This window comes from Hyperolius riggenbachi, chromosome 4, assembly GCF_040937935.1.
Source record: "Hyperolius riggenbachi isolate aHypRig1 chromosome 4, aHypRig1.pri, whole genome shotgun sequence".
In the NCBI taxonomy this organism is placed as follows: domain Eukaryota; kingdom Metazoa; phylum Chordata; class Amphibia; order Anura; family Hyperoliidae; genus Hyperolius; species Hyperolius riggenbachi.
In genome coordinates this window covers 109,673,548-109,690,534 of record NC_090649.1, presented here as the reverse complement: position 1 = coordinate 109,690,534, position 16,987 = coordinate 109,673,548, and the positions used below count along the sequence as shown (strand labels likewise).

The window sequence follows — 16,987 nt, the reverse complement described above, 5'->3', positions numbered from 1 at the left end:
TCCAAGCATTTACTATCGCTTTTAGTTAGCTAAAAAAATGAATTTAGTGTTCTTTATATAAGATTTATCATTTTCTAAAACTCGGTTAAAGTGGTTCTGTGGAGTCCCATAATAAACATAAACAGGCACTTATCTGGGGCTTCTATCAACCCCCTCTAGCTGTAAAGTCCCACGCCGTCCTCCTCCAATCACTCGTTCCCTGCCACCGGCACCGGACAATTATTCGTCAAACAAGACGAATAATGCGCACTCCCGCCTCCGGGAGCTTACTGCACAGTACGAGGTTTTCTTGTACTGCGCAGTAAGCTCCCGGAGACGGCCCACACGCGTAATTAGACTGGGACCGGCGGCGGGGAAGGAGTGATCGGAGGAGGACGGCGCGGGACATTACAGATACAGAGGGGTGATAAAAGCCCCAGGTGTCTGTTTATGTTTTACGGGACTCCACAGAACCCCATTAAGTATATCAAGCCCAAGTACCCCCTGGAACCATTATAAGTAACCCCTGGGGTACGCGTACCACACGTTGAGAACCTAGGCTATAGAGACTTCCTGTCTCCTCGTTCCCCCGCAGGCTGCTACATTCGAATCTCCCGCCACAGGAGACTTCGTCAATCTTCGTAAGCACTCAGGCTTCCAAAGACCAACAGCTCTGTACTGTGCACGTGCAAGTGAGCTACAAAGGGCCCGGGTGCTTCTGAAGACTGCCAAAGTCTCCCCAACCCAGAAGAGAACAGCCTACAACTAATTGGTCTTGGACTGCTAATGGGGAAGCCTGCAGGGGAACGCAGGAACCGTGAGGAGAACGGGAAGACTCTATAGGACCCAGAGCCTTCCCACTCCAAAAGGGGTCCATACACTGGTCGATTTCAGCCATCGATCGATCACTTCTACAGAATCGATTCTATCAAATTCCCAGATCGATCGATTTGCAGCCGATTTAGACAAATTTGATCTAGTTGACAGGATGGAAAGTCTAGGTCAATCTGCTGCTGGCAGCAGATCGATGGCCCATAGAGTTGCACTGGATCTAATGTTCAATAACGCATTTAAATCAATTTCCAATGGATTTCATTCTGATTGAAATCTGTTCCTAGTGTGTGGCACACATCAGATAGATTTCCGTCAGCCTTAACAGGCATCTGACAGAAATCTGATGGTCGAATCTGCTGCAAATCTATAAGTGTTTGGACACCTATAGGTGAGTAGGTTTTTTATTTTAAAAATTACTTCCAACTCCCTTTAAGTAGGCCCACGTCTCTAAGCACCTTCATTGGACTTAAGGTGCCCATAGACATAACGATTATGGGCAGATTCTACAAATTCATCTCTAATTGAATCAGATTATATAGTTCTGGTGTGGAGGTGGCACACCTTACCCAAACTGCGGGTGCTATGGCCTGTAGATGCTGAGCCCCAGCATCAGTAATTCAACAGCAGAGTAGAAAAGTCCAGGTCAGCACACCTCTTCAAATTGCAAATTTTTCAATTTATTGCTTCATAAGCACGTGAAATTGACAATTGTTTCGGGGCCACGGCGGGTCCCCTTCATCAGACAGTGCAAACAAACCATTAATTGAATCAGATTAGAGATAAATTTGTCTTTTTGTTGGTTCTGCCCATACACTACAGGCCGATTCCCGTCCGATTTCAGCATGCAATCTTCAGGGAATTGGCCCTACCACTGCCCCCAATGTATAAATGTTCCTCCCTATGTGTGCATTTATACATTACCTGTCCTGTAGCAGCCTCCGTGCGGTGTCCGTAACCTCAGAGCAGCTATCGGTACACGCTACTGGCGCCTAGCGTACATCTGACGTCAAGACGCTAGTAGCATGTACGGAGAGCCAACCAGAGGTTACGGACACCGCGCGGAGGCTGTTACAGGACAGGTAATATATAAATGCACACACAGGAGGGGCACATTTATACACTGCAGCGGCGGGGGTTTCGTCGACCCGTCGCTCGTTCCAAAATTGGCCGCCATACCGCCACACACCCAACCAAGCAACTTTGGCCCGACATCTTGCGGCATGCGCGATCGACCATGCGACCAATTTCTGTCCTGAAATTGGTCGATTTGTCAATCGGGCATGCACTTGGCAGCACCAATTTTCATCCAATTCGATTATAAATCGAATTGGATTGTCGATTGGCTGCCAAATCACATGATGTATGGCCACCTTTACAGTCCCTAGGAAAGCTAAACAGAGTAACCAAGCAGCTCGGGGTGACCAAAACCACTAGGAAAGCTAAAAGACGACCAGCACTGCCTGTGATCCGCCTACAACGAATTATGGATAACATTATGGAACAATACTGTCCCTATCGCTAGCGAGCGACAGTGATTTTGAGCAAATAGACCATGCAGCTTACAACCGCCGTTCTCCCTTGAAACCCTAGTAGTCACAGAGTGCAGCGCTACAACAATTGCATACACCCCCATCAGACTCTGCCGTCACCGCGCATGCGCCGCTGCCATCCCAGCTCCTCCCTGACAACAATACCCCGTGCCCACGGCTCTCCTTCCTCATTTCTGCGCATACGCACTTCGCACCGTTTGATCCCCGCGCCCTGGACACGCCCTCTTTCCCACGCCTTTCTTGTCAGTCACGAGAGAGCGCGCAGGCGCGGCGAGCAGTTCTCGCGCACACAGGGATCTCTGGTCCGCTTCGACTTCCCGCCACTGGGAGCGCGCACACCGGAGAGAGAGGGAGGCCAGGCGCGTGCGCGAGAGACCAGCTACCAAAACTACCCCTCCCCCCTCCCTTCACCAATAATACCGGCGAGAGGAAGCGATTTCCCCCCTTCCCAGCGCCCTCTCCTGCGGTGCCGCGGCCTTCCCTGGTGAGGCGGGCGGAGTGTGAGGCCGGCGAGGAAGCTCCGGGCGGTGTGTGTGTGTGTGTGGAGGCCGCAGCCGCTTCCTGTCATCCAGAGGCGGCTACAGAGTGACGGGACAGGCCGCAGCCTGGCGGATAGGCCGCTTGTGAGAGTGGAGGGAAGCCGAGGCCTGTGCAGCCGCAGCGCAGGTGGAGCGGGGATGTGATGATGCGGACAGGCCTGGAAGCTCTGGCTCTCTTCAGTGTTAGAAAAAGAGGAGTCGGGGGACCCCCAGAGACAATGATCCGGGGATAAGGTGCCCCTGAGAATTATGTCCCGGCCGCCTAACTGCTTGCAGTAAATTCCTGCATTTCTCTCTATGGATGCTCATCCCTCCTGAAGTGTTGTGCTGTTTCCCAGGCTCGTCCTCCTGCTCCCTGGACCCTATGTGACTGTGTATCTCCTACCCTCAGGATAAGCTGCAGGGGGGACATGTGAGCTCTGGAGCCCTCCCCTCCCAGATAAACTGGATTATTAAAAGGACCCCTTGTTTTATGATTTAAAGGGGGGGAGGGTGGTTGGATCTTCTTATTGATCGCAGGCTTGGAGATGAGAAAACCACTTCTGGATGACAGAAGTGTGCTGTGCTTTTATGCTTTTCTAGCTGTTTTAGATTCTGATGGGATTTGCATGCCTCTGTGGGATCGTTCAGCCTGGTGTGTGATTTGGTTTTCCTTTTGAGTTTTGGATGGACATCGATTTTCTGTACGCTGGAGCCCGCAGTATAAGGAGTTTGCAATGAACCCAGTGAATGCCACCACTCTGTACATCACAGCGAGCCGACTGGTGCTGAATTACGACTCTGGGGATCCGCAAGCTTCAGCTGAGATCTGCAAGATGCTGCCTTTCTTCAGGCAGGCTTTGGCCTGCTGTGTTTGTGGTAAGCCTGGGGGTTTGGGGCACAATGGGATGGTCGTTAGGCTAGGTCCACACTGGCAGCCAGGAGGAATGATAAATAATACAAATGTATGCAGTGTCAACATTGCCATGCATCCTCCTGCAACTTTCTTTTTTTACTTTGCACGTTAATTCAAGAGAATGTCCAAAAGACTTCACGTGCGGTTTTCTCCACTTGCAATTCTGTTTCACTGTTGCGCAAGTGCTGTGGTTTGAACACCAGGAAAGAAAGCCGTTAGTCTTTATTTTTGCTGCTGCTTTCATCCTCTCCCAGCAATGGGAACAGAAGGGAAACGCTGGCATTTAATTTTAGTGTAAATGAAACTTTAACCATTGCTACACAAGAGTAAGTACTGTGTGTGATGCATAGCGCCTGCGTTGCAACGCAGGAAATACGCAATGCACACTTTTCATGTTGACACCCGTTATCCATAAACACAGTGTAGAAAGCATGTACATGGCGTGTTTCGATGCAGAGAAGTGAACATACCTATATCATTGTATAGGCAGTGTGATCACATGCAGAAGTGCAACACAATACACACAGTGTGAACACACTGTAACTGAACCAATCACTTTGAGGCTTTTTTCACGCTGGGTTGTTGCATTGCGTTGCCTCTAAAAACTGGGTTGCAACGGAGGGGAAAAGTTGCCACACTGCTAATGTGCCGATGTGAACGTAACATTGCGATTTAATTGCATTGTGCTAGCAATGCGATTCTGTTGTCTGAACATCAGTCGATCAAAAAGCTACGACATTTTGTAGATTTTGATTGAAATATTAATCATAGCTTATTTGGATTTTTTTTTTTTTAAGTCTGTAATTGATGGAAGGTAGTGGTGGACAGGAGCTAGTATGGTTTAAGTGACCCACTGGTAAACCTAATGGGGAACAGTTCTCCAATCACAGCACCCTCTACAACTTAGTGTTTTAATTGGCTAAATAGTGTGGGCGCAGTCTAGAGGTTGCTGTCATTGCAGAACTGGTGAAACAGCAACCAGTAAAGTTACAGGTACTTTCTTATGTTTCCCACTGGGTCACCTCAACCATACTTTATACTGGGTAGCACAGCCACATAGCTTTGTAATGCATGGTTTGGCACAAAGCTAGTGGTGATTTTTTTTATTTATTTATTTTTTGAACAAGATTTCTTCTCAAATATTTATAGAATAGAATGCAGTAGAACAACCGCTACTTACTAATCAATATTCAATCAGGGAGATAGCCATTATTCACTCTCACATAATCTTTGAGTAGTGTACTGCCACCTAACTGTATACAGAAAACTGGTGGCGTTGAATAAGGCCTCATTCACATTACACGCGTTGCCTTCTGTATTTCGGCAACGCATTCAGGTGGCAGACAAGCATGAACATCAGAAGTGCATACACTGCATGTGTTCCGTACCAGTGTGGTGCACAAACGCATGCTGCACGCATTTTTCTTTTTAGCAAAACACTACAATGAATGGGATCATCCACGCAATGCATACAAATGCAGATGGTGTGCGATCGTACGTGTTGCGTTCTGATTGCACGGCCATTGCGTGTGATAATGTGAACGAGGCTTCAGAGACTGCCAATATATCACATTAAACACTGGAATAGTGTACAAATACATATAGTATTTTGACTCTTAAAAAATATCACAACAGATTAAAAGCTTGATAGGATCGAAAACTGTTGAATAAAAACTCACTTACTGTTCCTTTTTGTTCGTGAAAGCCTGTAAAAATAGTGTTGAGCAAAATATTTCAGTTCTGTCACAGTCCAGCTTGTCTCTGATATCACTCCAGAGCATATGGATATTGAAACCAAAAATCTGGTTGCTCTGAGTAACACAGTTTCACTTTCCCTTCAGCTATTTTTATATAGCACGGTGCTGTGGGTCAGGCAGTTGATAGGCCAGTGGCTGTGTCTTAATAGTGCTTCAATTCTGAAACAAGGATCTCCTAGTCATCCTTTCCCCGATGCACTTGCATGACAGCGGAGGAGATTACAGCATGACCTGATTATATTTTTTTTTTTTTTGTCCCAGCTGCTGATTATTTCCCCTGCATTAACAAAACAGGGATGGGTCTGCAAAACAGTCACGTCTGCACATGCTCAACTGTTTTTTTTTTTTTTCCCTTAATGTTAAATTTATTCACATATACTCTAAACCACAAGTGTAGTGAGTTTTTATACTTAACAAGAGTACAATCCAGAAGCATGTGCTATATCACACTGTGTGCTTCATTGATGGACGTATTTATATTATATAAAATAGAATCTTGTTCTAGTAAACTCTAATAAAGTAAACATCTGGGCAAGGTAAACTCAGTCCTCAGCTGACAGGTCCCAGCAAATGCATCTGTATAAACAATGTATGACCATTTCTGATATAGTAAATGGTCCTTTGTAGCTTACTTTACAGGTGGGCATGCATTATACCCAATTGCATGGCACTTGCGTCGCTTTCAGTTCCGGCGCTGCACCAATCAACTATGCTGTCTGTATGGGACAGTTCTGGGTTGCGCTCAAAAAGCGTGCAGCAGTCTGTTGTGGCAACTGCATATCTGTGTGCCCGTCAGACAGTGCTGAAACCCAGTCAGCAATGTGGCAGTGTGCCCACTCCCTAAACGTAGCCACGTACTTGTAGATTGCTACGTGATGCGGCAAAACAGTTGACTCTGAATCTGATCATTAAGGCCGATTCCTTTCACACACTGCACATAGATTTCATGTGGAAATCTATTGAAAATCGATTGAACTGCAGTGTGCAATGCCATGGGCAGTTGATCTACCACTGCTCTGTCCCCGATCGACACAGATTTTCCATCTGATCCGAATTGATCATTTTGATATTAGTTACATGAGTGTACTATTTACATCTCCCCATGTGAACATATATAGGCCCTGATTTAGAATTTTAAATAGCCTGCATCATACAGCTCACCTGGACTGGATTCTTTTTGGCTGGGAGCACACTTGTTTGGTATTGTGTGTTTTCTGCATAGGAAAACTGAAAACCAATGTCAGGGCTGAGACACACCAGAAAAGCTCCCCAAACGCTAGAAGTTTCAAAAGCTCTTCCCAATGTAAAGCTATGGGGTTGTTGTTGTTTTTTGTTTTTTTTATAAATCCTCATCGCTCCAGTGTGCAAAGACACATAGGATAACATTTTAGCAGGAGGTTTCAAAAAATCAAACGCTCAGAAAAAATCCTCTGGTGTGCACCAGGCCTAAATCAATGAGCTAATGCACACTTGCATGCATTTTTCCCATGCAGAAAACAACAATGACTAAGCACTGATTACATTAGCTTCTGTGGTAAAAACAAACACAAAAAAGTGTTTTCCGACTCCCACATGGTGTGCAGAAAATGCAGGCAGAAAAATGTGCACCGAAAACTGACAGACGTGTGCTCCAAGGTTCAAGAACCTTCTGCAGTAGGACCTACTTCCAAGTGTGGGGTAGGAAACGCTGCCTATCTAACCCTATGGTTTGCAGTCCAAATCCCACTTTGGTGTGAATCTGGACAGCATGCTGCCAAATTGCTGTAGCCATGCATGGAATGGCTTAGCGATCTGGGCTGCGGCTGCGTAGCAGAACGGGAGCCATGGCTGAACTAGAAACAGCCGGGCTCCTAGTTGGCAGGGATGCTCAAAAAAACATATTCGGATGAAATCTGAATAGGTTTATTCGGATTTCATCCTGCTAATTAAATCACCTGTGCGAGTGGGGGTTTATTTTACCCATCAGGCATCTTCTTTGATCCCTCCCTCTGCACCTCCCACGATGCGCTCCAAGCCGCGGTCATGTGATTACAAACACTTCCTCTTTCCGGGTTGAAGGAGGAAGTGTTTGTAGTCATGTGACGCGCTTGGAAAGCATCGTGGGAGGTGCCGAGGGACGGATCGTAGAAGACGTCTGGGTAAAATTAACCCGCACAGGTGATTTAATTAGCAGGATGAAATCCGAATAAACCTATTCGGATTTCATCCAAATACGTTTTTTGAGCATCCCTACTAGTGGGAACCGGCCCATAAGATGGCAGCTCTTGCCTGTGTCGTGTCAGATGATAGTGAAAACTGCTAAAGGGTTAGTTAAATAGCTGTTGGGCACTTAAGATCATGTGCAGCACCTCAGAGCAAATGGATTGTGATAAATCCTGATCTACCTAGATTTCATAACCAAACTGATGGTTAATTGGCAGTAGTAGTGAGCAATGAATGGCATATTTTTCTGAAATGCTGCATACTTTGTTGAAATGCAGATTGAAGTTGGACTAATCAAATGCAGCTGCCCAACATACTCTCTCAGAGAATGTGAACTCTCATAAATGCTCAGACAATATTTGAGGCTAGGTTGACAGTGGTCAGTTGCATAACCCACACGTTATGAGTGTGAACTGCAGTGGAGAAAGGACATAGACTTTAATACAAAGCCTGCATGCAGCGAGTTAGAAAAATCCGATCAGTAAGGGCTCAGATGCACTATAAGCGCTCAGGTCCCCAGAGTTTCTTTTAGAAACTCTCTCCCATTGACTTTCATTAAAATCGCAGTAAAATTGCACGATTTTATTGCAATTTTACCGTGATTTTAATGCAAGTGAATGGGAAGGTTTTTAAAAAATCTCTCAGAAAGCTCTGGAGGCCAAAAAGCACTCAGAAAAGTGCTTCTAGTGTGTCTGAGCCCTTACATCGCAGTACTGTGAACAGCCCCATAGAATTGTATGGGCAGTGAGTTGACATGCAGAATAGTTCTGCAACACAACTGAGCACTGCACCAGCCCTGGTAAGTTTTCACCGATCTTCTGAGTCTATGCAGAATACAAACAATTCTGTAAATCAGAATTTTCCCAGCTAGTATTTTCTATTGAGAACAGTTTCATTCACTTCTATGGTGAATTGAGTACAATGATTGCTAGTCATTCATTCTGCTTTAAACTTCCTCTTTTCCTTCTAGATAAAATCTCTCTTATTGATGTATTAATCAAGTCAGTGAGAGCCCTGCTTGTTGTTTTAGCCCACATGGAAGTGGGGAATCTGTCCTTGGTGTCAGCATGTGTATTCCGGATCTGCCACATTCTGAAATTAGGAATTGATTTTTAAGTCTCTGGTGCCACGGCTGCTTAGTGTAACTGTTTAGAGGCTCCTTCTGCTTGAATGTGTAATGACTTCCTGGTTGTACATTGCTTTAGCAATGACTGGCTCCCCTCCCTCATTCCTCCAGCAGAACACACCCTGTCACATGATTGGCCGTGGCTGAATCCTCCTCCGCATGTTGACATCAGTTGCTGGAGGTGTAGTACAATGTTATGCTTTCCTGTCCGCACGTGAATATTCTCCCTGGCGTGTCTGAAGCACTGTGATGCAATGTAATCCTACATTGTTAGTAAAAGGAAAGTGTAGTAGTTGTAGTACACCTGAGTCCTTAGGCTCTTCTTACATCTGTAGAGCTGTAATATTGTTGCTTAATACTAGAATATCTGCTTTATACACAACTGTTTGTTATTATTATTAGAGAAATTCCAGCAGTGACCATTGCAAAATTGACTAAACTAGTAGTCCACTCAATCCCTCTCACCAAATCTGATTTTATTGTGCTGCTTAAATATTGATATAGAAATGTCACTCTTTTGGGCTGTAGACACACTATGAGCGTTTTTCTGAGTGCTTTTCTGAGCATTTTTTAAAAAACAATCCTATTGACTTGCATTAAAGTCGCGGTAAAATTGCCATGACTGGGTATTTGTTTTTTTAAGATTGTGAATGTGGTAATTGTACTACGATTTTATTGCAAGTCAATGGGAGGGTTTTTTAAATGAGCAGGTGAGTGTGGTGATGGACAGAAAAGCACACAGTGCTCAAAGTGGGTCTACACAGCATTAGGGAGTCCACCAAGCTGACCTTGTCAGTTCCAGTGGAAAAACATACTTACACACACTTGCACACTTTTTATATATATTTTTCCATCTTGCCCTGCATAAGATGTTTACACAGCTAATCTGATATTCAAAATTAAGAAAGAAACAATCCAAATACAATTTCCTGTCATTCACAATCGTGTATTGATTTTGCTGAGGATAAGCCTGGCACAGACAGCGGACGTTTGATGGCTAAATGAATTGCTTGTGACTGTTTTGGCCGGCAGTCTGTCTATACAGACATCCCCTGGTTTCTGCATCAGAACTCAGCAGAATCTTTCAGCTGATTGCTTTGTTGTGGGGTGCAGCAGGAAGCTGCCTCCTTCTGCCTTTTCCCTTCCTAGAATAGTACATGCAGATTGCCAGACCCATGCATGCATGACTGTCGCAGGAATGCTGATAGATTGCTGGACACAATGATTATAAGGGCTCCTGCTGCTTACAAACAGTAATGCTGTTTGGGACTAATCTTGGAGTGTGTTGATCCCCTTTTACTATTTTCTCCTCCATCTTCCCATTCATTGTTTGTTTAATAATGCATCGCTATTTTTAGCATGATTAGGCTTACTACTCATGAGCAGATCTTCATTTCTGATCCAATCAAGCTATTGCAATTGTCAGAGAAAGGGTCATAGTTTCTTCTGCAGACCGATTTAAAAAAAAAAACACTGATAAGTGAGATGTGATTGAGCAATTGCATGTGCTGGTGAGTGTTGATTGGTTATGCGTGTGTAAATGAACAATAAGTGTTATGTGACGGGAACCCACAGAAACGTTTCAGTATAAGGCCAGACAGAAGCAAGGCTGTGGAGTCGGTACAAAAATCGTCCGGACTCCGCAGTCTATGAAACCGCCAACTCTGACTCCAGGTACCCAAAATTGCTCCAACTCCGACTCCACAGCCTTGGACGGAAGGACCATTATACATGTGTGTACATTGGCATTCTCTTCTGATAGCGCAGGAATGTCAAACTCCAGTCCTCAAGGGGCAAGTTCCTCACATTTCTAGCAAGGCTCAAATGGATTAGTGGGCCTGAATCAGGAAAGGTGTGGTTTATTAAAGGAGAACTGTAGAGAGGGGTGTATGGAGGCTGCAATATTTATTTCCATTTGTTATGCCAGTTACCTGGCTATCCTGCTGATCCTCTGCCTCTAATACTTGCAGCCATAGACCATGAACAAGCATATGCAGATCAGGTTTTTTGACAGATCTGACAAGACTAGCTGCATGCTTGTTTCTGGTGTGATTCAGCCACTACTTCAGCCAAATAGATCAGCAGGACGGCCAGGCAACTGGTATTGCTTAAAAGGAAATAAATATGGCAGCCTCCATATACCTCTCACTACAGTTCTCCTTTAAGTAGACCACATTTCTCAGTCCATCCTGAACGCTGACATGGATATGGCCCTGGAGGGCTGGAGTTCGACACCTGTGATTTAGGGATCTGTAAACCAATCAGAACAGCAAATTGCAGGAATGGTTGGCTGTGAGTCTGCATGTGTGTGCATGGGGCCGTAGAGGTAAATCGTCTCACAGTATTAGACTGCTGTGATGAGAAATAAAGAGAATTGTTTTAAATGGAGAATGTTTGGAGATGAGTCTGGCGATACATAGATCTGGCTGAGACTCTGAGACTATGAAACTATGAGTTGGGGTCACACAGGAGAATAGGAGACGCAGCAATTTTTCATCAGACTTTAAAGATGTAATTAAAAAATTTTTTTTTCAATTAGAGGCTATTAGATTAGTCTGACCATATACAAAGCCAAATGCTGTTGTATTTCTGTTACAATAGAAACTTGTAAATACTGTGTCTGCTTGGAGAGATTACTTTTTTTCTGTTGCCAAGCAGGAAATGACAGAATCTTTCCAATAATGAAACAGGCAATATGAATACGAAGAAGGTTTAGTCCTTCACCACCCGATGTACAACTTAAACTAATATCTTTAAGTGGAGCGCAAAGAATGTACCTAGCATGCAAAATTCCATTGACCCAATGAATTTCCTGCAGCTTCAGGCTTTTGTAGATTAACTTTCAAGTGGAATTGCATGTACAATGTTTCCAGTGCTTCCCCAGATTCAGAATGTGGTGCTACATTAAAAACTATCTATCATCTCCTGCAGAAGACCTTTTTTTTAGGCTCCATCCAGCTGTGGCAAGGAAGTTAGTGTGCATCTTTGATATCTGTCCCCTAGCATTCTCCTCTCTATCAAGTGACACACGTAGCCCTTGCCATCAGGTTAGTGCAAAGAATAGTTGGCTTGGGTTCCAGATTGTTCCCTTATGTTGTGTGTGAAGTGCTGTCATCATTGCACGCGTGCATACGCCAACAGGAATGGAGGGGCTAGAGCAGGCATGGGCAAACTTGGCCCTCCAGCTGTTACGGAACTACAAGTCCCACAATGCATTGCAGGAGTCTGAAAGCCAGTGTCATGCCTCATAAAGGCAAATGCATTGTGGGACTTGTAGTTCCTTAACAGCTGGAGGGCTAAGTTTGCCTATGCCTGGGCTAGAGCATTGTAACAGCATTCACCAGGGTAAGAGGAGGAAAGGCAGTTAGAACAGCTCAGTAAGACTGGCCCTGATCAGTAATTCTAAATATCACAAGAGAGAGGGGCATTTTTATTCAACTGTGACTTCCTCCCTGGATTAGTGGAGCTGTCCATGTTAGGATATTCTTTTGCTCATCACTGCTCTATAGTTGTTGGTTCTCTGTGATACAGTATGTAGTCCTTTGTGGATGTTTCCAATGAGTGGATAGCGTAGAGCTTGGTCAGTGCTGCTGACTTGATACACTAATTAATTCACAGACACAACAATGTGTGTGCAGCCATGCATTCACTGACAAAGCCTGTGGATAAACAGCTGAAGGCTGAGTGCTCTAATGGGGAGAGGGATGCATTTATTAGCTCAAAGGAATGTTTAGAAACACTACAGGTTTCCAATTTATTTCTACATGCAGCTCACATTTGAGGAACTGAACATACTGCATTTCAGACATTTTGTGATGTATTGAGAAGTCGTCTATTTATTATAGGCTTTTATTAATAGAGGTTTAAAAAGCAAATCTTATTAGACTATGAACTAATTTTGGTTGGTGTCAGTAAGGGCTGTTTCACACGAATGGCTGACAGCAGTACACTTGCGGTTTCTCCGCCACTCCTGGCTGCAAGCTATCAGCACTGACAGAGGTCTCCTGCATGCATATCTGAGTGGGCAGTAGCCGGCCACTAGATGGGACATGAGGCTTTTTTTTACCAGGTAGTAACTGCATCGCATGTCAACTGCTGACACATGTTTGGTTACGAATGCTCCCACTTGACAGGCACCTACTCCCAGCAATATGGTGGCTAAACCATCCATGCAAAAAAGGCCTAAGTTGGAACCCTCCTCTGATTTCTAAAGTCATGGTACTTAATGCTGAGACGAGTATATAGAAACACCTTTGGCACTGACCATCTGTACACATTCTTGATGGTTAATAGTTTAGTTAAATCTCACCAATTGTAAAATTGTGTATATATTAAAAAAAATAAAATCCAGAAACAAGTTTTTCTCTTCATTCTGAATACAAAACAAAAAGTTTTAGAGTAGTAGTGTTTTACTTTTAAAGGCAGTTAAAGTAACCCTGAAATGCTCTAAAAATAAAGTTAGGTCTTGCCTCAGTATTGGGGAAGCCTCTGGATAGATACTCCCCACCATTCCAGCGGAGGTTCTCTCTAAACTTATTTGACTCTGGCCAATCCAAAAAAAGTTCCTTCAGGCCATGGACAAGCATGCTAACTAAGCATGTGCAAGTAAGATCCACACGTGCCCAGTAGAATGAAGCTGACATTGCACAAGGAAGGAGTTTATTATTGGGCTCAAATGGTAGGATGTAAGCAGATCAGGGACCCCTCTGGACTACCCGGAGGTTTCCCACTTCCGAGGTAAGGAACTCCTTAGTAGTTAGCAGGACTGTGGAAAATTATAACTAAACCTTTTATCTTGAAGAGTCCAAAAACTTAGAACGAAGACCTACTAAAATAAAATTCTATGTTTTTTTTCTGTCTTTGCCTCTAGGAAACTTGCTTGAAGATCCTATAGCTCCAATCAATTCAACGTGTCAGCATTATGTTTGCAAGCAGTGCAAAGGAAAGAAGATGATGATGAAGCCCTCCTGCAGCTGGTGTAAGGACTATGACCTGTTTGAGGAGAACAAGCAGTTGGGTATCTTGGTTAGCTGCTATAAAAAACTGTGTGAATACATCACCCATACTCCTCTGGCACAGGACTTATTAAACTCTGTGGAGTGCTCTGCTGACATCTTGGCATTTCTTCCTGAGGAACCCGTGGAAGAACCTGCAGCTGAAGATGACCTCCCAAACCCCTCACAGCCCCCATCACCACTGTGTCCTTCGCATTCCCCATTAACTTCCAATTCAGAACTGGTTCCAGAAACTGAAGCTAATGTCTGTCATATTCCTCAAGATACACCAGAGCTTGAGACGGAGTGCTTAGTCACTAATCGTTTGCCCAATTGCAATGGTTTATCTGAAACGGAACTTGTTGTACATAACCCCTCCCCTGAAAGCCCTAGTCCCATTGACCTCTGTTGCTCAGCTGTTGACATTAAAACAGAAGATTTGTCAGAAAGCTTGGAGAATGTCTGTGACCCAGTTTCCTCTGAACTGTGCGCTGCTGGACTTGATATTTGTGGTTATAACGATGACCTGAAAAGTGCAGACCCCTTGCTACTTAGCGTAGAGGAAGTTCTCCAGAGCTTAGACAATGTTTCCAGTGCAGAAGTTACTGACTGTGATTTGCAGCATAGTCTAGACACTGCAGTATCAAATGGCACTTTCTTGGATATCTGCCCACAACCTCTCACACACACTGTTTTATTGTCTGACGCTCATGTTCCATCGCATGGTGTGTCTTGCACAACTGCAACCCTAAAAATGGTGAAAACAAACCGCAAGCGGTCGCGCTCGGAAAGCGACAGTGAAAAGGTCTTGCCACTTCCCATTTCCAGCATTCTACTTGGACCAGCGCTGGGTTCACCAACACCTTTTCTATTGACTCGGGAAAGCAGGAACTTTTTACAGCCCATAGTCACTGTCCCAAATGGGGGCAGCTCATCCAAAATCAGTAAGACTATTCTTATTTCAAATAAAACCTTGAAAAAGAACCCAGAGCACATGCATAAGAAAACTCATCCTAAAACCAAACCTCCATTGCTGAAGACAAAAGACAAGGTGAAAGAGAAGATCCCCAGCAATAATATGATTCCTGGGAGCCCAACAAAAACTGTGTATAAGAAACCACCCGAAAAGAAAGGTTGTAAGTGTGGACGTGCTACTCAGAATCCAAGTGTTCTTACATGTCGAGGCCAGCGCTGTCCGTGCTATTCAAATCGCAAAGCTTGTCTTGACTGTATTTGCCGTGGCTGCCAAAACTCTTACATGGCAAACGGAGAGAAGAAGTTGGAGGCGTTTGCAGTGCCAGAGAAGGCGTTAGAGCAGACCCGGCTTACTTTGGGCATTAATGTGACAAGCATAGTGCGAAATGCCACCACGAGCGCCAGTGTCATTAACGTTGCGGGCTCCCCCGTAGCAACGTTCTTAGCTGCCAGTCCTCACGATGACAAAAGCTTAGATGAAGCTATAGACTTAAGATTTGACTGTTGATTGGGCCAGCTGTTCTCTGACTGTTCAGAGGGCAGGAGAATGGTTGCAGTTTTATGGCAGCTATGGTTCTGTTTGGTGAACTTGCCGGAGCTTCTGCATATAGATCACTTGTATCAAGTGTGTTCATTGCTAAGTTATGTGTTACTGTGTTTGGGGCAGGGTGGGCGGGGCGGCACTGGGATGGGAAAGGTGGGAAAAGTTTTGGTTGTAAGCAAATTTGTAACCCTGAAGTCTGTCAGTTTTCTTGACTTAATTATAGGGGTTAGCAATATGATTTCAAAATTCTGATGCACCTGATTTATAGAAAATGATCTTTGGCAAGAAAAAGCAACGACACAACAACCTCTTGTATCCTGTCATGCATTGTTTTTATCTGTTGTCTAGTGTATTTGTAATGATGGCTCCCTACTGTTTTTGTTTTTCCTTCCTGTTTTTTACAGTTTGTAGAAATTTTAAGTGCAAAAATTTTTTCCTTTTTGTTTTGGGAAAACATCTTACAATGCTTATTTTGAATTGGGTAAAATTGCACAAGCCATTTTATTTGCTCTGTAGCACAGTTTCCTCCTTGGCAACGATAATTTGAATTTGCTGCATATTGCACTATTGTCTCTAGTGCTAGGCATAACATTTTATTAGGCGTAAGACTCAAGCAATGAACTTCATTACAATCTTTTAACCCATTAGTAGCTTCAACGTATCACGTTTGAGATGCTTGCACTTCTTTTGACCTCCGACAGAACTCATTGTGCTGTAAATTATTGGAATGCTTTGATATCTCTCTGCTAGTAGAAAATATAGAAACCTAAAGCAGAAGTCCATTGTTATTGTCTCAAACTGCCCTCTAGTGACTAGTAGCCATAAATGCACATTACAGCAGTACTAATTATTGGCAAGGAAATGCAACAAATAAGAAAATGTGCTAAAATAAATTGGCCTGGAGCACCTTGCAATATATAATTTTTTTTTTAATTAAATCATTGGGGAGGGGTTGTTTGGTAGAGAGCACTGGCAGGAATGGTAGGTCAGCAAGGCTGCTTTAGCTTTGTACTGCATCCACAGTGCAAAGCTAATGGTGTGATCTCAGCAGGCAATGACTAATATAGAGTGGTGAAAGGTAGTAGACTTGTCAGTATCCATGAATGAAATCTTTACCCCAATCTAATAATGTACTTTGCCTATGAGGTTCAACTTGTGCTGCTGAGTAAATAAAATGTCCAGCAATTTTTCCTTTGTCATGACATTGGCTGTGAGGTCCAGTCTGTTAAAATCACTTTGTGTAACATACCTGCAACATTCCAAAGAATTAACCTATTAGCAGTCTTTATTGTTTTACATTTCCTATGTCTGTGCATTTTCATTTGTACTTAAGGTCCACTGAGCGATTGTGACTTGCAGAAATAAAACCCCCTCTCTGCCTAGCTAGTGATTGTAGCAAGCCGCATGTTTGAAGAAGCCACCATCGAGTTAAATTCTTACTAGAGATGATCAATGAGACGCAAATATCTGTGATCATCCCTAATTCTTACAGGTTGCCAATTTGTTTTAATGAATACGCTGTCCGTCATTATGAGAGAATACTTTTTCCACCAGCAGCTCTGTAAAGCCAGATCTTCAAGGTAACTAATAGC

The 16,987-nt window shown here is 43.9% G+C and overlaps 1 protein-coding gene across 1 annotated transcript; it reads left to right on the top strand.

Annotated features, from left to right (window-relative positions):
* Nucleotides 1-2,625: 2,625 nt before the first annotated feature.
* MSL2 (MSL complex subunit 2) lies at nucleotides 2,626-15,510 on the top strand. The gene is made up of 2 exons (XM_068280389.1): nucleotides 2,626-3,760; nucleotides 13,753-15,510. The coding sequence occupies exons 1-2, from the start codon at nucleotides 3,619-3,621 to the stop codon at nucleotides 15,357-15,359; spliced, it is 1,749 nt and encodes a 582-aa protein (XP_068136490.1). The 5' UTR covers nucleotides 2,626-3,618; the 3' UTR covers nucleotides 15,360-15,510.
* Nucleotides 15,511-16,987: the final 1,477 nt, after the last annotated feature.